Genomic DNA, 22,131 nt, shown 5'->3' on the forward strand with positions numbered 1-22,131 from the left:
CTCCCCTCCCCCCTTACCAGTCCGGCTCAGTGTGTAGAGCTGCCCGTCCCGGGTGAGGTGCAGGGTTCCAGTGCCAACCAGGGGGCCGAGTTCCCGCACTGCGCGACTATACCGTACACTATCCAACCGTGAGAGAGGCTCATCCTCCCCAAACAGAACCTTGGAGAGGTGCAAGGTGACCGGGCTGGAGGGCCTGGTTGGATTGGCGGACCTCAGAGGGGAACGCAGCGGAGAGTTGAATGCGCTCCCGATCTCTGAGGCGGTGTCCGTGCTCTCGTTGCTGGGGGTGGGGGACGGCTGGGAATGGGGGGCTGTGGGTGCTCCTGTCTTTATAGAGAGCGGGGAGCACAATTCTCGTTGAGTTTCTTTTAATTTTTCTACCAGAACGCTGGCGGGAAGCTCCGGCCCAGGAGGAGGGGGAAGAGACTCCGAACTTCTTCTCTTGAACCTGCAGGGGGCAATAATCATTAACCACGTCAACTCTAGACCAATTCCGATACGTCTCTCATACATGGATATATCTGCATTTTTTTTTTTTGCTAGAAAATTACTTAGAACCCCCAAACATTATATATATATTTAGGCAGAGGCCCTAGAGAATAAATTGATGGATGTTGCAAATTTTTATATTGCACAGTATTTGCACAGCAGGTTTTCAAACTTTTTCAAAGTTTCTGGGAAAAAATGCACTTTATTTACACTAATAAATTTTAATGCACAAAAACACAATACAATACCCAATTGATTTGTAAAATATAATGTTACGCCGAGTAAATAGATACCAAATATGTCACACTTTTAATCGCTTACCGACTGCCCGCCGCCGTTTTACAGCGGCAGGCTGGCTCAGCTCCGCGAAACGATGTAGCCCTACGTTGGTTGCGCGCGTGGGGCTGGGGGGCGAACGCGCTCTCCAGGTGTAATGTCAGGCTCCTGCAGACACTGCCTACAGCTTTCTGCCCCTACCTGTAAACTACAAGCTCTCTGCTGCGGTGGATGACGGGACTTGTAGTTCATCCATTCACAGATTACGATGAATGAATGATGTGGCTGTGTGGGGGCGAAGACATGCAATATTTTCAAAATTGTGACAGCGGGTGCAGGGAGAAGAACCCCGACATGTTGTTATGGGGAGGAGAGACTGGTGCATAGTGTTACATGTTACTAAGGGTAAACGTATCGAGCCTTTAAGGTACAATCATCAGTGTTGTAGGAGTAAGGGAAGCCCCGCCCTCACCTAGGAAGAGTTGTCGGTCTTGTGGAGGTCTCTCCCTCCTCTTCTTCATCTTCATCGGAGTCCGGAGAGGGGGGCGGGAGTCCTCGAGATCGGCTGACGCCTGCAGCTAAATCTTCTTCCTCCTGAGACATATAAATGTTATATACAGGAATAGTAAACAACACAACATTTGAAATAAAGATGTTTAGCCTTGTATTAAAGCTGTGTGAATTATGCTTATAGTCTAGTAAGGAGCTGTTGCCTGAAGCAGAACATTGCTGGTCTTTTTGTATCATGTTCTTAAAAGAAACCTGCATTCATCTACTGCCGTAACCTGCGACCAATATACAATATACTGTATGAAACGCATATTTTCTTTCAGGAAACCTATATCATTTATCCTTCAACAGGATATTAAAGCCTAAGTCCAGGTTTTTGGTTCACTTTACTAAGTCTGGGCCAAGCTGGCCCAAACAATTTCCTTTCCTAAAACAGTCATTCTCTGTCTTTTGGATAGGATCATGTGTAGTATTGTTTTGTGTGTAACTTTTAGGTTACTTTGCAGTAAAACAAGGAAGCAGAAACCCCTGTTGTACATTAAAGTGGAGTTCCGGCCTCAAAATCAACAAAATCGATTTTGGGCCATCCACTTGCTGAGTGTCACCTGAAAAAGAAATGGATAATCACGATTTTTTTTTTTGTTTACTTACTTTGTTATTGAAGAAAAATATACTCACCTTCCTGCCACTTCCTCCCTCTGCGGCCGCGGCCCGCGCCGTCACTTCCTCCTTGCATTGATTCCTAGGAGCTGAACGTCATCGCTCCCAGGAATCAACGCGCCTGCACCGGCCCCACTGGTCACTTCCGGTGTGGGCGCCTCATTCCCTGCTAAACAGCTTCGGGGCTTGCAGGGATGACACGCCCGCACTGGAACTGACGAGCGGGTCCGGTGCAGGGCATTCTGGGAGAAGAGGGCACGGAAGCACCACATTGGCCATTCACCAATCCAGTAGTACTATTCCAGTCCTGAACGAGTCCCTAAAAATTATAAACAAAGGCTTTGAAATGACAGAGCTAAATTCTTTAAGGATCCGCGGGTGGATGCCATCTGGTCCAGGTGCTTTATCCACCTTTATCCTGTCTAAATATTTCTGGACCATATCACTTTTGAGCCATTGTGGATCATTTAGGGCTGCTTCAATATAATCCCCATTATAGACATGAGCTTCCTTAACCATGGTTACCTGCAAGAAAACATGCACAGTCATAATGTGCTTTGCACAAGAAATGATTCACAGGTAAGCGTATTGCTGCTACTAAGATTGCGCCTATATAAACCATTTATCAACTTCAAGAAGACAGGTTCAATTGCTGTAAAGAAGGCTTCAGGGAGCCCAAGAAAGTCCAGCATGCGCCAGAACCGTCTCCTACAGTTGATTCAGCTGCGGGATCGGGGCACCACCAGTGCAGAGCTTGCTCAGGAATGGCAGCAGGCAGGTGTGAGTGTGTCTGCACACACAGTGAGGAGAAGACTTTTGGAGGATGGCCTGGTGTCAAGAAGGGCAGCATAGAAGCCACTTCTCTCCACTAAAAACCTCAGGGACAGACTGATATTCTGCAAAAGGTACAGGGATTGGACTGCTGATGACTGGGGGAAAAACATTTTCTCTGGTGAATCCACTCTGATTGTTTGGGGCATCCTGAAAAAAACCTTGCCCAGAGGAGAAAAGGTGAGGGCAACCATCAGTCCTGTGTCATGCCAAGCATCCTTAGACCATTCATGTGTGGGGGCTTCTCAACCAAGGGAGGGGGCTCACTCACTAAGAACACCAACATGAATTAAGAATGGTACAAAAACATCCTACGAGAGAAACTTCTCCCAACCATCCAAGAACAGTGTGGTGAGGAACAATGCCTTTTCCAGCATGATGGAGCACATTGCAATAAGGAAAAATTGATACCTAAATTGCTTGGGGAACAAAATATGGAAATTTTGGGTCCATGGCCAGGAAACTCCCCAGCCCGTAATGCCATTGAGAACTCGTGTTCAATCCTCAAGAGGCGGGTGGAAAAAAGAAAAAAAAAATACTAATTCTGACAAACTCCAAGCATTGATTATGGGCACTGATGGGCGGCCATCAGTCAGGATGTGGCCCAGAAGTTGAGTGACAGCATGCCGGGGAGAATCGCAGAGGTCTTGAAAAAGAAGGGTCAGCACTGCAAATATTGACTCTTGGCATAAACTTCATGTAATTGTCAATAAAAGCCTTTGACACTTATGAAATGCTTGTAATTATACTTCAGTATTCCAAAGTAACATCTGACAAAAAAGATCTACAAACTCTGAGGGAGCAGACTTTGTGAAAATTAATATTTGTGTAATTTTCAATATAATATACCCTTTTTTTCTATATAAGGCTTAACAAGAAAAATTAGGTCACCTTGAGGTCGGAAATGGTGATCCTACACAAATACTCATGCAAAATATATTGGGTAATGTCACCTCATTGTTAGAGGCTAGACAACCTTCGCAAAACTACTTACAATTTTAGGAAAACAATACAAGACAAACAGGGTATTGCCAATATTCATACAAAACACATGCACACACTATCTAACCTTCCTGGCAAATAAGAATTGATAGCATATAAAAATAAGAAAAGAACGAGGGTTCTTATTTTTATATGTATATTAGGGATGGAGGTTGAGTCATCACTTATACCTCAGATCATGTTTATTATATTTTATTTCTCAAAGAATTGATAGCAGTCTGTATGGGATAAATAATTTATCAAAAGCCAAAAAAAAAAAAAAACAGGTCTCTTTAAAATGAACTTTATCATAAATCCCGGACGAACCCCCCAAAAGGTACTTAACTTGGATTATAAAATACAAGGAGTCGCGCTAAAAAAAGCAAATTGCATCAGAAGATTGGCTTATTTCAAACAAAACCTCTTGAAAAGAAATGCACAAATCAAACATGCGGCATCCACAATAAAATAGGTGATAAAGTCCACTTTAAACACTCGAAGTTAACAACAGTTCATGTGGATTAAATGATAGAATATTTCCACCCTTGTGATTAGGATGACATATAGCAACTCAGTGAATCCCTCCACCACATAGAGCCTCTTACCAGAGGGGGAAAGGTGATGCGCAGTGAGTAGTTAAGGAGTGAGTAGTTAAGGAGTGAGTAGTTAAGGAGTGAGTAGTTAACCGCTTGCCGACGGCCGCACGACTATATACTGCGGCGGTCAGCCCCTCACAGGCAGAGTGACGTAGGGGTACGTCACTAGCCTGTGAGGCTCTGGGGAGCGAGCGTGCGCCGCCGGCGGCGCGGTCACGGACCCCCCCGCGCGTGTGACCGGCGGACCCGATGTCCGCCGGTCACTCAGCGATCGTCGGGGGAGAGGGAGAAAGTCAGGCGGCTAGTGTAAACAAGCCGCCTGTCATTCTCCCCTGTGTAGGAACACTGATCATACGGTTCTACTATGTTGGACCTTTGATCAGTGTTCCTACAGCTCAAGCCACAGCCAATCACAGTAGGAGGCACGCCCCTAGGGACACACACAGCCCCTCCCTCTCCAATAAAGTTAACCCCTTCACTGCCAGTGTAATTTTACAGTAACAGTGCATATGTATAGCACTGATTACTGCAGTAATGTCACTGGTAACCCCAAAAGTGTCAGTCAAGGGTCCGATCTGTCCGCCCCAATGTCGCAGTACCGCAAAAAAAAAAAAAAATCGCAGATCGCCGCCATTATGCGTTTAAAAAAAAACAACAAAAATGACAAAAATCTTTCCCTTTGTTAGTAAACGCGATAACTTTTGCGCAAACCAATCAAAATACGCTTTTTGCTATTTTTTTTTACCAAACATATGTAGCAGAAAACAAATTGGCCGAAAATGTTAAAAAATTTTGATTTTTACATTTTTTTGGGGGGGAATTTCATATAAAAAAATGTGAAAAATATTGTTATTTTTGCAAAATTGACGCTGTTTTTTTGTTTATAGAGCATGATCAAAAAAATCGCACAGGTGATCAAATACCACCAAAAGAAAGCTCTGTTTGTGGGAAAAAAAAGGACGTCAAATTCGTTTAGGTACAGCGTCGCACGACCGCGCAATTGTCCGTTAAAATCACGCAGTGCCGAATCGCAAAATACCCCCTGGTCTTTAAGCAGCCAAATCCTCCGGGGCTTAAGTGGTTAAGGACTACTACCACCTATATCCAGCACCGCAGCTTCGGTACAATCAGCCACAGGGAGTACACCAACCACAGATAGCCTCCAAACAGACTGGATTTGATCAGCTCTCACCAGGTAAGTATGAAGTGGGAAATAAAACGGGACAAGCCCATAGTGTAATACCGCTTAAAACACAATTTTATTGTAAAGTACAAGTTGCACTCACCCACAGATGGACATAAAAAGCAAGTAACAGCTAGGAAGCACCAAAAGCGGAGCAAACACTTCCGGTTTCCCTTCTGAGATTCCAGTCAATAAAAACAAACGACGGACTTCAGACATGGTTGGGTAGTAGATGATGTAACCTTAGCGCCATAGCAAACAAGTTCACATAATCTTATCTCAACCTATGCAGCAAGCATTACCCATATATGGAATGGAAAGATTTTGGATTATAGTTTGTAATTTCCATAACAAACAGGGCTCATAATCAATAAGAACTAAGGAAGCCAGACTCCATAACACTATGGAAGGTCTGTGCAAGAGGGGACTTCATATGACCAAATAAGGAACTTAACCTGGCGGATGACACTAGATCTGCACAATGATCGAACCTCGTTTCCTACAATCGCTTGAGTAGCCCGGAGTCCTGTTTGTTACAGAAATCACAAACTATAACCCAAGTTAAGTACGTACCTGTTTAGTGCATCCAGTTTTTAACCACTTGCCGATCGCCCCATGCAGATTTACTGTGGCAGGACGGCTCGGCTGTGCATAATCACGTAGATCTAGGTGATTATGTGCACGCGATCTCGGCGCCACGCTCCCACTGTGATTAGACACAGCAGGAGACAGACCGCGGGAGGAGGGGGCTCGATCGCAGCCGGCCTCCCGTGATCTTCGGGGAAACTGACAGGAGAACCACCTGCCTATGTAAACAAAGCAGGCGGCTCTCCTGTCAGACAGGCACAGTGAGATTGTGTGTCTTAGCTAAGCTGAAACACCAATCTCTGTGTGCCTGTCACAGAGCCCCCCCCCCCCCCCCACAGTCAGTAAGCACAATTAGGCTCACGGGTTACCCCTTGATCACCCCCAGTATAAACCCCTTCCCTGCCAGTGTCCTTTATACAGTAACAGTGCATATTATTTAGCACTGATCACTGTATTGGTGTCACTGGTCCCCACAAAGTGTCTCTTTTCCACTGCAAGTACCGGCTCGGCTCCACTTGGCACTGCTTGGCCCAGCTCGGCTCAGTTTGCTTTTCCACTGCGTGGTACCGGTCGGCACTGTATAGGCTCTACTCAGCTCAGTTTGCTTTTCCACTAAAGTAGTAAGTGGGTGGGATTACAACGATTCTCTGACCAATCAGTGGCTAGTAGTGAAAAATAATCAAGGCTGCATGCAACGGATTGTGGGATATGGTATAGGTACGGCCCGCTTGGAACCCCAACCGAGGCGGTACTGTTTAAGCGAGCCGTACCGAGTAGTGGAAAAGCGCCGCTGTACCAAACCGTACCGAACCGTTCTAACACGTACCATGCGGTACCATGCAGTGGAAAAGCGCCAAACCCAGCCTAATCGAGCCGTACCATGCAGTAGAAAAGCGCCTTAAGGCTTTTTTCACACGGTCGCTCAGTTTATTTCCTCCGTTCAGTTACTTTTTTTTTTTTACGGACACAGATGGCACTTGTGTCATCTGGTCCGTATGTCCGCATATCATCCCATCCGTTTGCAGATGATATACGGACATAATGTATGTCTATGGGGATTGCGGATGTCAGCGGATGACACCGTTGACATCCGATTTTACGTCCTTTCCGTTTTTTAAATGGAAGAAAAATAAGGTTCTGTTCCATTCCAAAAAACGGAACAGAACGTAATGGACACAAATCGGATGTCATCGATGGTCATCCGCTGACATCCGCAATCCCATTGACATGTCCGTATATCACCCGCAAAAGGATGGGGTGATATACGGACATATGGAACGCCTGTGTGAAAGGGGCCTTAGTGTCAATTTGTCCGCCGCAATGTCGCAGTCCCGCTAAAAATCGCTGATTGCCGCCATTACTAATGAAAACAAAAAAAAAATAAAAAATAAGTTAAAAAATCTCTCTCAGTTTGTAAACGGGATATCTTCTGTGCAAACCAATTAAAATACGCTTTTTGGGATTTTTGTTACCATAAATGTGTAGCAGAATACAAATTGGCCTAAACTGATTTTTTTTATTTTTTTATTTGGAATGTTTTATAGCAGAAAGTAAAAAATATTGTGTTTTTTTTTTTTTTTTTCAAAATTGTCGCTCTTTTTTTTTTTTTTTATAGAGCAAAGTCTAAAAACCGCAGAGGTGATCAAATACCACCAAAAGAAATCTCTATTTGTGCGGAAAAAAAGGACATCAATTTTATTTGGGTACAGCGTCGCACGACCGCGCAATTGTCAGTTAAATAACGCAGTGCCGAATTGCAAAAAATGGCCTGGTCATTAAGGGGGGTAAAACCTTCCGGAGCTGATGTGGTAAACCTGGTGGATGACACTACATAGTTAGTTAAGTTGAAAAAAGACACAAGTCCATCTGGCTCAACTAATAAAAAAAAACCCCACAGTAATAAAAACCCAACCATACAATCCCATATACACAATCCTCTACCAGCAGTTGATCCAGAGGAAGGTGAAAAAAACCCAGCAAAGCATGATTGTACCTGGTTTCCTACAATCGGTTGAGTAGCCTGGAGTCCTGTTTGTTATAGAAATCACAAACTATAAGCCAAGCTAAGTACCTGTTTAGTGCATCCATCATTTAACCACTTGCTGATCGGTCACGTTGACTGTACTGCGGCAATGTGGCTCGTTCCCGTCCAGCGACGCAGACCTACGTCGCTGGACTCCTCCCCTTGTGGGCGGCACGCAAGCACCGCCGGAGGCTCGCTCCCGCCGCTTTCAGTCACAGCGGGAGTCGGGCCAGGGGAGGAGAGGCGGTGATCACCGCTGCTCTTCCCCGATCGTCGGGGATCGAGTGTGGAGATCCGCCTGCTTGTGTAAACACAGGGGGGCGGATCTCCTAAGTGACAGGCAGGGTCAGATTACAGGATTCAGCATAGCTCAACCTGCGATCTGTCCTTGTGTCACTCAGTCCCCTCCCCCCACACACGTCAGTAAGCACCAGGCATACATTAACCCCTTGATCTCCAATAAAATTAACCCCTTCCCTGCCAGTGTCATTTTTACAGTAACAGTGCATATATATAGCACTGATTACTGTAGTAATGTCACTGGTACCCCCAAAAGTGTCAAATGTCAGTCAGGGGTCCGATCTGTCCGCCGCAATGTCGCAGTCCCGCAAAAAAAAAAAAAAAAAATTGCAGATCGCCGCCATTACGCGTTAAAAAAAAAACCCACCAAAAATGACAGAAATCTTTCCCTTAGTTAGTAAAGGCAATAACTTTTGCGCAAAGCAATCAAAATACGCTTATTGTGATTTTTTTTACCAAACATAGGTAGCAGAAAACAAATTGGCCAAATTTTTTTTTAAATTTTGATTTTTACATTTTTTGGGGGGAATTTCATATAAAAAATGTGAAAAATATTGTTATTTTTTCAAAATTTACGCTTTTTTTTTGTTTATAGCGCAAAAAGTAAAAATTGCACAGGCGATCAAATACCACCAAAAGAAAGCCCTGTTTGTGGGGAAAAAAGGACGTAAATTTTCCTTGGGTACGGCGTCGCACGACCGCGTAACTGTCCGTTAAAATCACGCAGTAAAAAAAAAAAAAAAAAAACGCAAAAAACCCCCTGGTCAGGAAGGGGGTAAAATCTTCTGGGGCTTAAGTGGTTAAAGACCGCTGTCAGTGTTAATTTGCTAGGAAGGTTACTGTGACGGTACTCATTGTCACTGGGAGTGAAAGACAGATAACTTAATGGTTTGGATTGCTTCAATGGGGTTCTGTATTTACTTATGATAATGTGAACTTCAATGGCAGAGACAGGCTCTCCCTATTGTTTGTGTATTGAGGTGTGATGTGGATTTTGTTAAGCCTGTCTGTTCCATTGTTAAATGTTAATTAACTCACATATTGTTTCTGTCCAGATGGCTAGATAATTAGTTCAGGTTAATTCTATTTCTGTATACAATTTCATCTGCATATGATAATGTAATCAGGCAACCCCTGACCGGTGTGTGGTAATCTGATCAGGGGGGGGGTGATGTGCTCATGTGTGTATAAATTGAGTGTGAAACTGTTCAATAAAGGAGAAGATTCCACTACAACGGGGATCTCCAAACTACGGCCCTCCAGCTGTTGCGGAACTACATGTCCCATAAGGCATTGTAATACTCTGACATTCACAGACATGACTAGGCATGATGGGAATTGTAGTTCCTGAACAGCTGGAGGGCCATAGTTTGGAGACCCCTGCACTACAAGCTAAGTTGTCGGCTAGCTTTGTATGTGGGGTGGCTTGGAAAATAAGATATCTATGTTCCCGACTGGGAGGAAGCTGTATACTGACATATGTCCACAAGTACAGACAGAATGCCAAAGAAACCGGAGCTACCTGTAAGATGGAATGCTGTATAAACTGGAGCTTCTTAGAAGACACTGCCATAGAGAAAATGGAGACAGAAAAAGCACTGACCTGCATCGGGGACTTGGCGTAGTTGTGGTTGTCCAAGAAAGCCGGCAGCCGAGGAGGTTGGGTGGTGGTTGCACTCCCGTTATGAGGGACAGCATTTAGCTTGCTGTACGTATTAGGGACTGGTCCTTTCTGGGTGGATCCTGCCGCATCCCCGCTCACATCTATAGAGGAGAGACAAGAAGAAGAAGAAGTAGGTACACCCGAACATGGCACATCTGAAGGCCAATATATTATTCAAGACAATACCTGAGGCATTACTCTGAGGATTATGACGAGACTTCTCCTGGTTAGAGGCTGACTTTGCATTAGGCTTCGTGTCCTCGTTATTTTGACTGTCGGTCGCCTTCTGGGGCTGAATCAGCTCTGGCTGGGTCACCCGGATCAACTGCAAAGAGAGATGGGTAAACCTAAAAAAAAAAAAGTCTTATATACAAAGTCTCATGTATACAACTGGGACTATATACACACTCACCGGCACTTTATTAGGTACACCCGTTCAGTTGTAAACACAAATGCAGCGCTGATTTAAATATGAAATAAGTCTCTAAAAAAAGAAGCTGGATCTTCCACCCGGGTGCTCAAGCCAAACGTTTGTGAATACGATCCTCCACCGCCACCAAACACAGTGACTCTTACCCCAATGGGCGGACTACTGCTCTCACAACAGTCGGACTACACGGTGGGTGATTTAAAAGGATCACTCAGCCTTAGACTCCAGGTTGATTTTATATCCAGATTCCCTCAGAGATATCCAGGATAAGGTTCATACATATCATGTAAAGAGTCAAAGAGAAAGACTCATAATGAAGTAGATTTTCAATGTTTTAATTAATAAATAAAATTACACTCACCATATGCTGGTGTAACACACGCCTGTATAATAAACAAATTGCGTCCTGTTTCTATCCAAAAAGATGGCCGAACCTCCGGACATGACGACATGTACGCAGAGCTAACTCCCCCCCCAACGAGTTTTGTCATATAGACGTCATCAGGTGTTCAGTTGCTTGGTAACACAAATTGCTAATCAGCCAATCACATGCCAGAAACTCAATGCAATTAGACACCTAGACGTGGTGAAGATGACTTGCTGAAGTTTCAAACCGAGCATCAGAATGAGGAAGAAAGGGGATTTAATGTGTTACCTTAAAAGCCAGCCCTGAGCCACAAGAAAATGGTTGTCAATAGAAGTCAATGGGGAGAAAAGCCCTGGGAAAATGGCCGCTGCCCACAAAGGACATCATGCCCACACTAAAGATGGCGCCCGATCGGCGCCAAAAGGATGACAAAAAATGGCTGCTGCCCACACTATGAGGCCGAACAGCCTGCCCTCACCCAAAATGGCGGCCGTGCAGAGCAGCGCTAAATGCGGCCCCAAAATACCATGCACTGGCCCCCACAGAGCACCACAAAGCACCCCTGGGAAGTAGGAGACCCCCGCACCCTCCACACATCGGTCAAACCGCGATAGCTCCCCCGCAGGGACAGGGAAGGGAAACACAGGAGCCGCACCTACAACCATGAGGGGGATATCTCAGAACCCATACCTGAACTGTCATCCCCAAACAGAGGGCCCACATACACACCCCAGCAAACATGGTCCATAGACAGAGGGGTAGTAATAGTACTCACCAGTCCAGCGAACGTGGGCACCGCTCTGAGACAGGAAACCTCCCACCCTGAGTGGGAGTGCCGTCAGCCGAAGGGGACGCTAGCAACACGTGGGCGTACCGCAGTTGAGACATCCCAGCGAAGATAGAAACTTGGCAGGCTCATCCCTGATGCCAGTGACATTGTCATTTGCGAGGCCTGGGAGTACCAATAACCTGCTAACGCTCGATGGCAGGCTGGTAGTCCGTAAGGTTCTAGAACAACCAGTGCGAGGCCCAGCTCTGCAAACGCTGTAGTCTTCTAAAGTCTGACTAACTAGCGAAGGAGAAAATAAAAAGCTATCTTTTAAAAGAAAAACACTTTTTTTTTTTTAGAGAGAAAAAAGAAGAAAAAAGCTGAGACCTAAGTCTCAGCCAGGGAAACCCAGCTACTCCTGAGCTAAGCAGCAGAAAACTGAATTGGGAATGAGGCTAGCTGGGGGTATTGACCAGAAGGACAGCCCCCTGTAGGTGTGTCTATACATAAATCTTCTGCCTAGCTTACTCCTGCGGAGAAGGCCAATACCCAGACGTGCAGAATGAATGAGTGGGCGGCGACTGTCAGAGGACGTAAAAGAAAAAGGACATCAATTATATTTGGGCACAGCGTCGCACGACCGCGCAATTTTCCGTTAAAGTAACGCAGTGCCAAATCGCAAAAAAATGGCCTGGTCATTAGGGGGGAAATCCTTCCGGTCCAGAAGTGGTTAAAAACACAGGGTGACATTATTTTCAGAGGAGATATTCGGTGCTGCGGATCGATCGGTTTACCTGCTGTAAAGCCTCCAGCACGGTCTGTCTGTTCATCTTCAGGACATTCAGACGACTTTCGTATTTCAGCCTCCGGTCCGGCACCACGGCCATCAGGTTAAATCGAATGTCATGATACGGCTCCCTGCGGGAATACAAAAAAGATTATTATACCGGAGACAATGCGCTGAATAGCCGTCACCTGACCTCCAGGGTCCGTACCCCGCCGTAGCCAAGCCGATCCGCTCCATTATCACCCGACGCGCTTTGTCCGTCCACTCCTCTTCCTCCGCCCAGGGGCCTGGAAAGAGAGATAAGAAGAGCCATTATCAAACATGAGGAATGCACAGGATTTCTAAATGGATGATTTATACAGTATTCATTATCCAATCAGAAAAGACATACTTTTTTATTTTACAGACCCGGGAACTCAGCACAGGGATGGAGGGAACCCCTCATAATGGGCACAGCAGCTGTACAGACCCAGGAACTCAGCACAGGGATGGTAGGAACCCCTCATAATGGGCACAGCAGGGGTACAGACCCAAGAACTCAGCACAGGGATGGTGGGAACCCCTCATAATGGGCACAGCAGGTGTACAGACCCGGGAACTCAGCACAGGGATGGTGGAACCCATCATAATAAGCACAGCAGGTGTACAGACCCAGGAACTCAGCACAGGGATGGTAGGAACCCCTCATAATGGGCACAGCAGGGGTACAGACCCAAGAACTCAGCACAGGGATGGTGGGAACCCCTCATAATGGGCACACCAGGTGTACAGACCTGGGAACTCAGCACATGGATGGTGGGGACCCCTCATAATGGGCACAGCAGGTGTACAGACCCGGGAACTCAGCACAGGGATGGTGGGAACCCCTCATAATGGGCACACCAGGTGTACAGACCTGGGAACTCAGCACATGGATGGTGGGGACCCCTCATAATGGGCACAGCAGGTGTACAGACCCGGGAACTCAGCACAGGGATGGTGAGAACCCCTCATAATGGGCACACCAGGTGTACAGACCTGGGAACTCAGCACATGGATGGTGGGGACCCCTCATAATGGGCACACCAGGTGTACAGACCTGGGAACTCAGCACATGGATGGTGGGAACCCCTCATAATGGGCACAGCAGGTGTACAGACCCAGGAACTCAGCACAGGGATGGTGGGAACTCCTCATAATGGGCACAGGAGGTGTACAGACCCAGGAACTCAGCACAAGGATGGTGGGAACCCCTCATAATGGGCACAGCAGGTGTACAGACCTGGGAACTCAGCACAGGGATGGAGGGAACCCCTCATAATGGGCACAGCAGGGGTACAGACCCAGGAACTCAGCACAGGGATGGTGAGAACCCCTCATAATGGGCACAGGAGGTGTACAGACCCAGGAACTCAGCACAGGGATGGTGGGAACCCCTCATAATGGGCACAGCAGGTGTACAGACCTGGGAACTCAGCACAGGGATGGAGGGAACCCCTCATAATGGGCACAGCAGGGGTACAGACCCAGGAACTCAGCACAGGGATGGTGAGAACCCCTCATAATGGGCACAGGAGGTGTACAGACCCAGGAACTCAGCACAGGGATGGTGGGAACCCCTCATAATGGGCACCGTGGGTGTAAAGACCCGGGAACTCATCTAAGAGACCCACCAATAGAGCCCCCAAGTGATAGCAGACAATGTCAGGGGTTTATTCCTCCTGGACTATCCATGCTCGGAGTGTATTACCATGATCGATGGGGTAGACCTTCAGGCCGTCCAGCTCAAACAGCCTCCCTTTAATGGGAACGTAACTGACGAAATGAAATGCCTCCATGGTGCGGACGGCGCTGATCCCATTCTGCTTCTCAGGTAGGTGACGCGGCTCCGGCCTGCAGGAGACAACAACACAGCTTCAACCAGGAGCTTCTTATTAGCACAAAAAGTACGTAATGGAGAAATAGTAAAATGCTGTTACAGCACAACTGCTCATTTTATCAAGGAATACAAGGCTTCCTCTGATTGGCTGAGGTGAAGATCATGACATCACCCGCCCGCCTCTCCATCTCAGCCAATCAGAGTACTCCTTTTTTTTCCAGGAAGTCCCTGTACCGCTGCTGGAACACAACGCTGCACAATGTCTGGAGCTGATGCTGCATAGACAGCGGCCCCAGCAATCAGAAAAATAAATAATTAGAAAAATTAATAGTGTTGGTCTCTCACGCTAATAAAAATAATAAAGTGGGAATATGTGACAATCTTCTTAGAACTGCTGCAACTTGTAATAAATTCATAAAATTAGTGCAATAAATCAAATAATATTCATTAGATTGTAAGCTCTTCTGAGCAGGGCACTCTAAATCCTCTTGTATTTTATTGTATTGTAAATGTACTGTCTCCCTTTAATATTGTAAAGCGCTGCGTAAATTGCTGGCGCTATAGAAATCCATAATAATAATAATATACACTAAGTTGCGCAAAATGATTGATAGATGTAAAAAATATTTGTAGATTTTTAGGATTTTTCTACCAAAGACATGTAGCAGAATACATATTGGCCTAAATTTATGAAGAAATTAAATTTTTTTACATTTTTTTTTTTTATTGGGAATATTTTGTAGCAGAAAATAAAATGCGTTTTTTTTTTTTTTTTTTTTTTCAAAATTGTCGCCCTGTTTTTGTTTATAGTGCAAAAAATAAAAAACCGCTGAGGTGAAACCACGGAAAGAAAGCTCTATTTGCGGGGACAAAAGGACATACGTTTTATTTGGTTACAGCGTCGCACGACCGCGCAATTGTCAGTTAAAGTAACGCAGTGCCGTATTGCAAAAAATGGGCTGGTCATGAAGGGAGGGGGGGGGGGGGGCTAAATCTACTGGAGGTGAAGTGGTTGATTTGCTTTTTTGGCCTAAGCAAACTATTTCCTTTCACAAAATTAGTGCAATAAATCAAATAATATACACCAAGTTGCGCAACATTATTGGTAGATGTAAAAAATTAAAAAAAAAAAAAAAAAAAAATGTAAAAAAATCAGTAAATCATATAAAAATATAAAAAATTAATAATTTAGCTGTCCAAGATTCGCATATAGCAACAGCAACACACGTGTTCATTATTTGAAATTTGTTTATATGCGAATCAGTGTTAATTTCGTCGACTAAAACGTTTTCGTCGACTAACACAATTCAGATGACTAAAATACGACTAAAACTAAAATGGCATTTTAGTCAAAAGACTATAACTAAAACTAAATCGAAATTTGCTGCCAAAAATTAACACTGGTGCATGCTCAAAGCATAAATAATAACATATTAGATTTTTCACTCCAGGACCAGCAGTAGTATATAATGAGTTTGGAAATTGTAGAGAAATGCTTAACCACTTGCTGACCGCCGCAAGTATATTTACTGCGGCGGTCAGCCCCGGCCAGGCAGAGTGACGTTAATTAACGTCACTAGCCTGGGAGGGTCTGGGGAGCGAATGCGCGCCCGTGGAGGCGCGCTCCCGCGCGGTCACGGACCCCCCCGCGCGTGTGACTGGCGGACTCGATGTCCGCCGGTCACTCGGCGATCGTCGGGGGAGAGGGAGAAAGTCAGGCGGCTTGTGTAAACAAGCCACCTGTCATTCTCCCCTGTGTAAAAACACTGATCAGACGGTTCTACTATGTAGAACCGTTGATCAGTGTCCTTACACTTCAAGCCACAGCCAATCACAGTAGAAAGCACGCCCCTAGGGACACACACAGCCCCTCCCTCCCAAATAAAGTTAACCCCTTCACTACCAGTGTATTTTTACAGTAACAGTGCATATGTATAGCACTGATTACTGTAGAAATGTCACTGGTAACCCCGAAAGTGTCAAAAATGTCAGTCAAGGGTCCGATCTGTCCGCCGCAATGTCGCAGTACCGCAAAAAAAAAAAATCGCAGATCGCCGCCATTACTCGTTAAAAAAAAAAACAACAAAAATGACAAAAATCTTTCCCTTTGTTAGTAAACGCGATAACTTTTGCGCAAACCAATAAAAATACGCTTTTTGCGATTTTTTTTTTACCAAACATAGGTAGGATAAAACAAATTGGCCGAAAATGTTAAAAAATTTAGATTTTTACATTTTTTTTGGGGGGGAATTTCATATAAAAAAAATGTGAAAAATATTGTTATTTTTGCAAAATTTACGCTCTTTTTTTGTTTATAGCGCAAAATACCCCCTGGTCGTTTAGCAGCCAAATCCTCCGGGGCTTAAGTGGTTAAATAATGCATTACAAATTACAATTGAACTACACCCATTTGATTATAGATGACTAAAATGAGTTTTAGTCGACTAATATGTAGGACATTTCAGTCGACTAAAATATACTGGAGTTTTAGTCGACTAAATACGACTAAAACTAAAACACTTGCAGAAGACTAAAATGGGACTAAAACTAAAATGCCATTTTAGTCCTAAGACTAAGACTAAAACTAAATTGAAATTTGCTGCCAAAATTAACACTGATGCGAATCTTGCACAGCTATATTATTAATTTTTTATATGATTTACTGATTTTTTTTACACACATATATATATATTTTTTTTTTTTACATATATTTTTTACATCTATCAACAATTTTGTGCAACTTGGTGTATATTATTTAATTTTTGCACTAATTCTATAAAAGGAAATAGTTTGCTTAGGCCAAAAGAACAAATCAACCACTTCACCTCCAGAAGATTTACCCCCCCCCCCCCCCCCTCATGACCAGGCCATTTTTTGCAATACGGCACTGCATTATTTTAACTGACAATTGTGCGGTCGTGAGATGCTGTACCCAAATAAAACGTATGTACTTTTTTCCCCATAAATAGAGCTTTCTTTCGGTGGTTTCACCTCAGCGCTTTTTATATTTTTTGCACTATAAAACAAAAAAAAAGGCCGACAGTTTTATAAAAAAAAAAAAAAAAAACACATTTTATTTTCTGCTACAAAACATTCCCAATAAAAAAAAAAAAAAAATGTCTTCATAAATTTAGGCCAATATGCATTCTGCTACATATCTGGTAAAAAAAATCCCAATAAGCGTATATTGATTGGTTTGCGCAAAAGTTATCACGTCTACAAACTATGGTATATGATTTATGGAATTTTTATTTATTTATTACTAGTAATGGCGGCGCTCAGCGACTTATAGTGGGGCACTACACTACAGCAGACAATTTGGACACTAACCGACCCTTTTTGGGGACCAGTGACACTAATACAGTGATCAGTGCTAAAAATATGCACTGTCACTGTACTAATGATACTGGCAGGAAAGGGGTTAACATCAGGGGCGATCAAAGGGTTAACTGTTTGCCTAAAATGTGTTTTCTAACTGTGGGGGAGGTGGTATACTAGTGGAAGGCATGGATCCTGTGTCCCTGCTTTACAGGAACACAGGATCCATGCCTTCTGTACTGATAGGACGGCAATCTGCCTTCTTTACATTGGTAGATCACCGTTCTGCATGTGCAGAGAATGATCAGCGGGTGCCAGCGGACATCGGGTACGCGGGTCCCACTGTGTAGAATCACAGCAGGAGCAAGCTGCCAGACGTGTGCACTGGCGCCTAATATACCTGGAAACGCATACTCACATAAATATAAAAAAATATAAATATATACAGTGGGTACGGAAAGTATTCAGACCCCCTTAAATTTTTCACTCTTTGTTATATTGCAGCCATTTGCTAAAATCATTTAAGTTCATTCTTCTTCCTCATGAATGTACACATAGCACCCCATACTGACAGAAAAACACAGAATTGTTGACATTGTTGCAGATTTATTAAAAAAGAAAAACTGAAATATCACATGGTCCTAAGTATTCAGACCCTTTGCTGTGACACTCATATATTTAACTCAGGTGCTTTCCATTTCTTCTGATCATCCTTGAGATGGTTCTACACCTTCATTTGAGTCCAGCTGTGTTTGATTATACTGATTGGACTTGATTAGGAAAGCCACACACCTGTCTATATAAGACCTTCCAGATCACAATGCATGTCAGAGCAAATGAGAATCATGAGGTCAAAGGAACTGCCTGAAGAGCTCAGAGTCAGAATTGTGGCAAGGCACAGATCTGGCCAAGGTTACAAAAAGATTTCTGCTGCACTTAAGGTTCCTAAGAGCACAGTGGCCTCCATAATCCTCAAATGGAAGACGTTTGGGATGACCAGAACCCTTCCTAGAGCTGGCCGTCCGGCCAAACTGAGCTATCGGGGGAGAAGAGCCTTGGTGAGAGAGGTAAAGAAGAACCCAAAGATCACTGTGGCTGAGCTCCAGAGATGCAGTCAGGAGATGGGAGAAAGTTGTAGAAAGTCAACCATCACTGCAGCCCTCCACCAGTCGGGGCTTTATGGCAGAGTGGCCCGACGGAAGCCTCTCCTCAGTGTAAGACACATGAAAGCCCGCATGGAGTTTGCTAAAAAACACCTGAAGGACTCCAAGATGGTGAGAAATAAGATTCTCTGGTCTGATGAGACCAAAATAGAACTTTTTGGCCTTAATTCTAAGCGGTATGTGTGGAGAAAACCAGGCACTGCTCATCACCTGTCCAATACAGTCCCAACAGTGAAGCATGGTGGTGGCAGCATCATGCTGTGGGGGTGTTTTTCAGCTGCAGGGACAGGACGATTGGTTGCAATCGAGGGAAAGATGAATGCAGCCAAGTACAGGGATATCCTGGACAAAAACCTTCTCCAGAGTGCTCTGGACCTCAGACTGGGCCGAAGGTTTACCTTCCAGCAAGACAATGACCCTAAGCACACAGCTAAAATAACGAAGGAGTGGCTTCACAACAACTCCGTGACTGTTCTTGAATGGCCCAGCCAGAGCCCTGACTTAAACCCAATTGAGCATCTCTGGAGAGACCTAAAAATGGCTGTCCACCAACGTTTACCATCCAACCTGACAGAACTGGAGAGGATCTGCAAGGAGGAATGGCAGAGGATCCCCAAATCCAGGTGTGAAAGACTTGTTGCATCTTTCCCAAAAAGACTCCTGGCTGTATTAGATCAAAAGGGGGCTTCTACTAAATACTGAGCAAAGGGTCTGAATACTTAGGACCATGTGATATTTCAGTTTTTCTTTTTTAATAAATCTGCAACAATGTCAACAATTCTGTGTTTTTCTGTCAGTATGGGGTGCTATGTGTACATTCATGAGGAAGAAGAATGAACCTAAAGGATTTTAGCAAATGGCTGCAATATAACAAAGAGTGAAAAATTTAAGGGGGTCTGAATACTTTCCGTACCCACTGTACATTATATATATATATATAAAAAAAAAAAGAATATATATATATATATATATATATATATATATAAATAATAAAAAAAAAATATATATATATATGTATGTGATTCTGTGCAGCGCGGACACCCTGTAGCAGTAAATGTGCTACGTGGCGGTTGGCAGGTGGTTAAAGTGGTAGCAAAGCTGGAGTTCAGCCTTAACACCTCAGCAGCAATGAGGTGAGTTGCGATGCGTAACATTGCAGTATCTCTGCATTTTTGTGCCGTGCGTCTCACTGCAGCATTGCAACGGTTTTCTGTGTCCGCGTTGATCTGTGCAGATGAGGTGAATGAGCCCTAACTCCATGTGACAGCGCTGGCGCTTAGGGTGTCATCACCCATGGGTGTCACTCACCGTGCGTGGCTGTTGTGAGCTTTGGCCAGCTCAGGAGCGTTTCCGATGGCATAACCTTTACTCTAAGAGAAAAAAATAGATTCAGATTTCAAGGTGCACACCCCTCCTTACCTTCCCTCGTCATTCCTCTGTGTCCCCAGGGACACCCCAGCATTCCTCTGTCCCCCCAGGAACACCCCCCATCATTCCTCTGTGTCCCCAGGAACACTCCCATCACTCCTCTGTGTCCCCAGGAATACCCCCAGCATTCCTCTGTGTCCCCAGGAACACTCCCATCACTCCTCTGTGTCCCCAGGAATACCCCCAGCATTCCTCTGTGTCCCCAGGAACACTCCCATCACTCCTCTGTGTCCCCAGGAACACCCCCATCACTCCTCTGTGTCCCCAGGAACACCCCCATCATTCCTCTGTGTCCCCAGTAACACCCCCATCACTCCTCTGTGTCCCCAGGAACACCCCCATCATTCCTCTGTGTCCCCAGGAACACCCCCATCACTCCTCTGTGTCCCCAGGAACACCCCCATCATTTCTCTGTGTCCCCAGGAACACCCCCATCACTCCTCTGTGTCCCCAGGAACACCCCCATCATTCCTCTGTGTCCCCAGTAACACCCCCATCACTCCTCTGTGTCCCCAGGAACACCCCCATCACTCCTCTGTGTCCCCAGGAACACCCCCATCACTCCTCTGTGTCCCCAGGAACACCCCCATCATTCCTCTGTGTCCCCAGGAGCACCCCCATCACTCCTCTGTGTCCCCAGGAACACCCCCATCATTCCTTTGTGTCCCCCCCAGGAACACGCTCATCAGTCCTCTGTGTCCCCAGAAACACACCCCGATAATTCCTCTGTGTCCCCAGAAACACCCCCATCACTCCTCTGTGTCCCCAGGAACACCCCCATCATTCCTCTGAGTCCCCCCCCCCTTTTTCCCAACACATATGATAACTAACCTGTGTAAGAAAGATGTACTTATTTACCTATTTTCAACCCGCTCTGCTCCAGTCACTTGATCAGCCGACAGCAGCTGCAGGGGAGAGGAGGGAGCACCATGGGAGCCTTCCAGGCTCTTCCAGGCTTTTCCAGCCATTATCGAGCGTTCTCTACTCCCCCCTGCAGCTGCCGCTGAGTGACACAAGGAATCATGTGACTGGACCAGACTGGGCTGAGAATAGGTAAGTATATACATATATATATATACACATCCTTTATACTAACACAGGTTAGTTAGTACCGGTGTTAGGAGGGGGGGGGGCAGTACATTCTTAGGACTAGTTATGTTTTATCTGGAATTCTACTTTAAGCTGCTCTCTGTATGGTTACCTCCGGGCTGAAGCCTTTGGTGAAGTCCTTGATGCGGCTCAGAGTCGGCCCCAGGTGAACGCCGCTGCAGTTCAGTAAAACGCTCAGGAGGGCGTGGGTGGCGCAGGAATTTGGGATCAGCTGTGAATGAATGGAAGAGATTAAAGGGCGATCCCAGACCAAAAAAAGTGAAATTAATGGGCTGCTAAAAGTATAAAAGACATGACCTTACCTTAAAAAGGTTTTATTTAACCTGTTACCGACCGCCCGCCGTATAATATATATATATATATATATATATATATATATACATACATACACATATATATATATATACAAACATATATACATACACATATATATATACAAACATATATACAAACATATATACATACACATATATATATATATATATATATATATATATATATATATATATATATATACAAACATATATACATACATATATATATATATATATATATATATATATATATATATATATATACGGCCGCTCCCAGGCAAATCGCCGTAGCTGTACGTCGCTCACGTGCACAAGGCTAGGTAGCGTGTGCGCACCACCAGCGGTGCACTTCCGCCCCCGCTCGTCAGCGGGGATCCCGATGCATGGAGCAGGTGGCTCCGACTGCCGCCTGACACCTGCGATCGTTCCCCGCTGAGAGAGAACGGTCGGCTGTTGTAAACACATCTGACCGTTCTTCTCCCTGCAA

The 22,131-nt window shown here is 44.9% G+C and overlaps 1 protein-coding gene across 1 annotated transcript in view; it reads right to left on the minus strand.

The window, feature by feature from the left end:
- BAP1 (BRCA1 associated deubiquitinase 1) overlaps positions 1–22,131 on the minus strand; it is a 38,013-nt gene that overhangs the window by 6,305 nt on the left and 9,577 nt on the right. Inside the window, exons 5-13 of the mRNA XM_082264726.1 lie at positions 21,422–21,541; positions 20,101–20,162; positions 14,183–14,325; positions 12,662–12,740; positions 12,461–12,584; positions 10,287–10,425; positions 10,041–10,201; positions 1,238–1,359; positions 18–448 (exon numbers count right to left, since the gene is read on the minus strand). Of these exons, the coding sequence (XP_082120852.1) occupies positions 18–448; positions 1,238–1,359; positions 10,041–10,201; positions 10,287–10,425; positions 12,461–12,584; positions 12,662–12,740; positions 14,183–14,325; positions 20,101–20,162; positions 21,422–21,541 (1,381 nt within the window). The remainder of the gene's footprint in view (positions 1–17; positions 449–1,237; positions 1,360–10,040; positions 10,202–10,286; positions 10,426–12,460; positions 12,585–12,661; positions 12,741–14,182; positions 14,326–20,100; positions 20,163–21,421; positions 21,542–22,131) is intronic.

Source organism: Pelophylax lessonae (genome assembly GCF_965119305.1).
Source record: "Pelophylax lessonae genome assembly, chromosome: 8".
Taxonomy (NCBI): domain Eukaryota; kingdom Metazoa; phylum Chordata; class Amphibia; order Anura; family Ranidae; genus Pelophylax; species Pelophylax lessonae.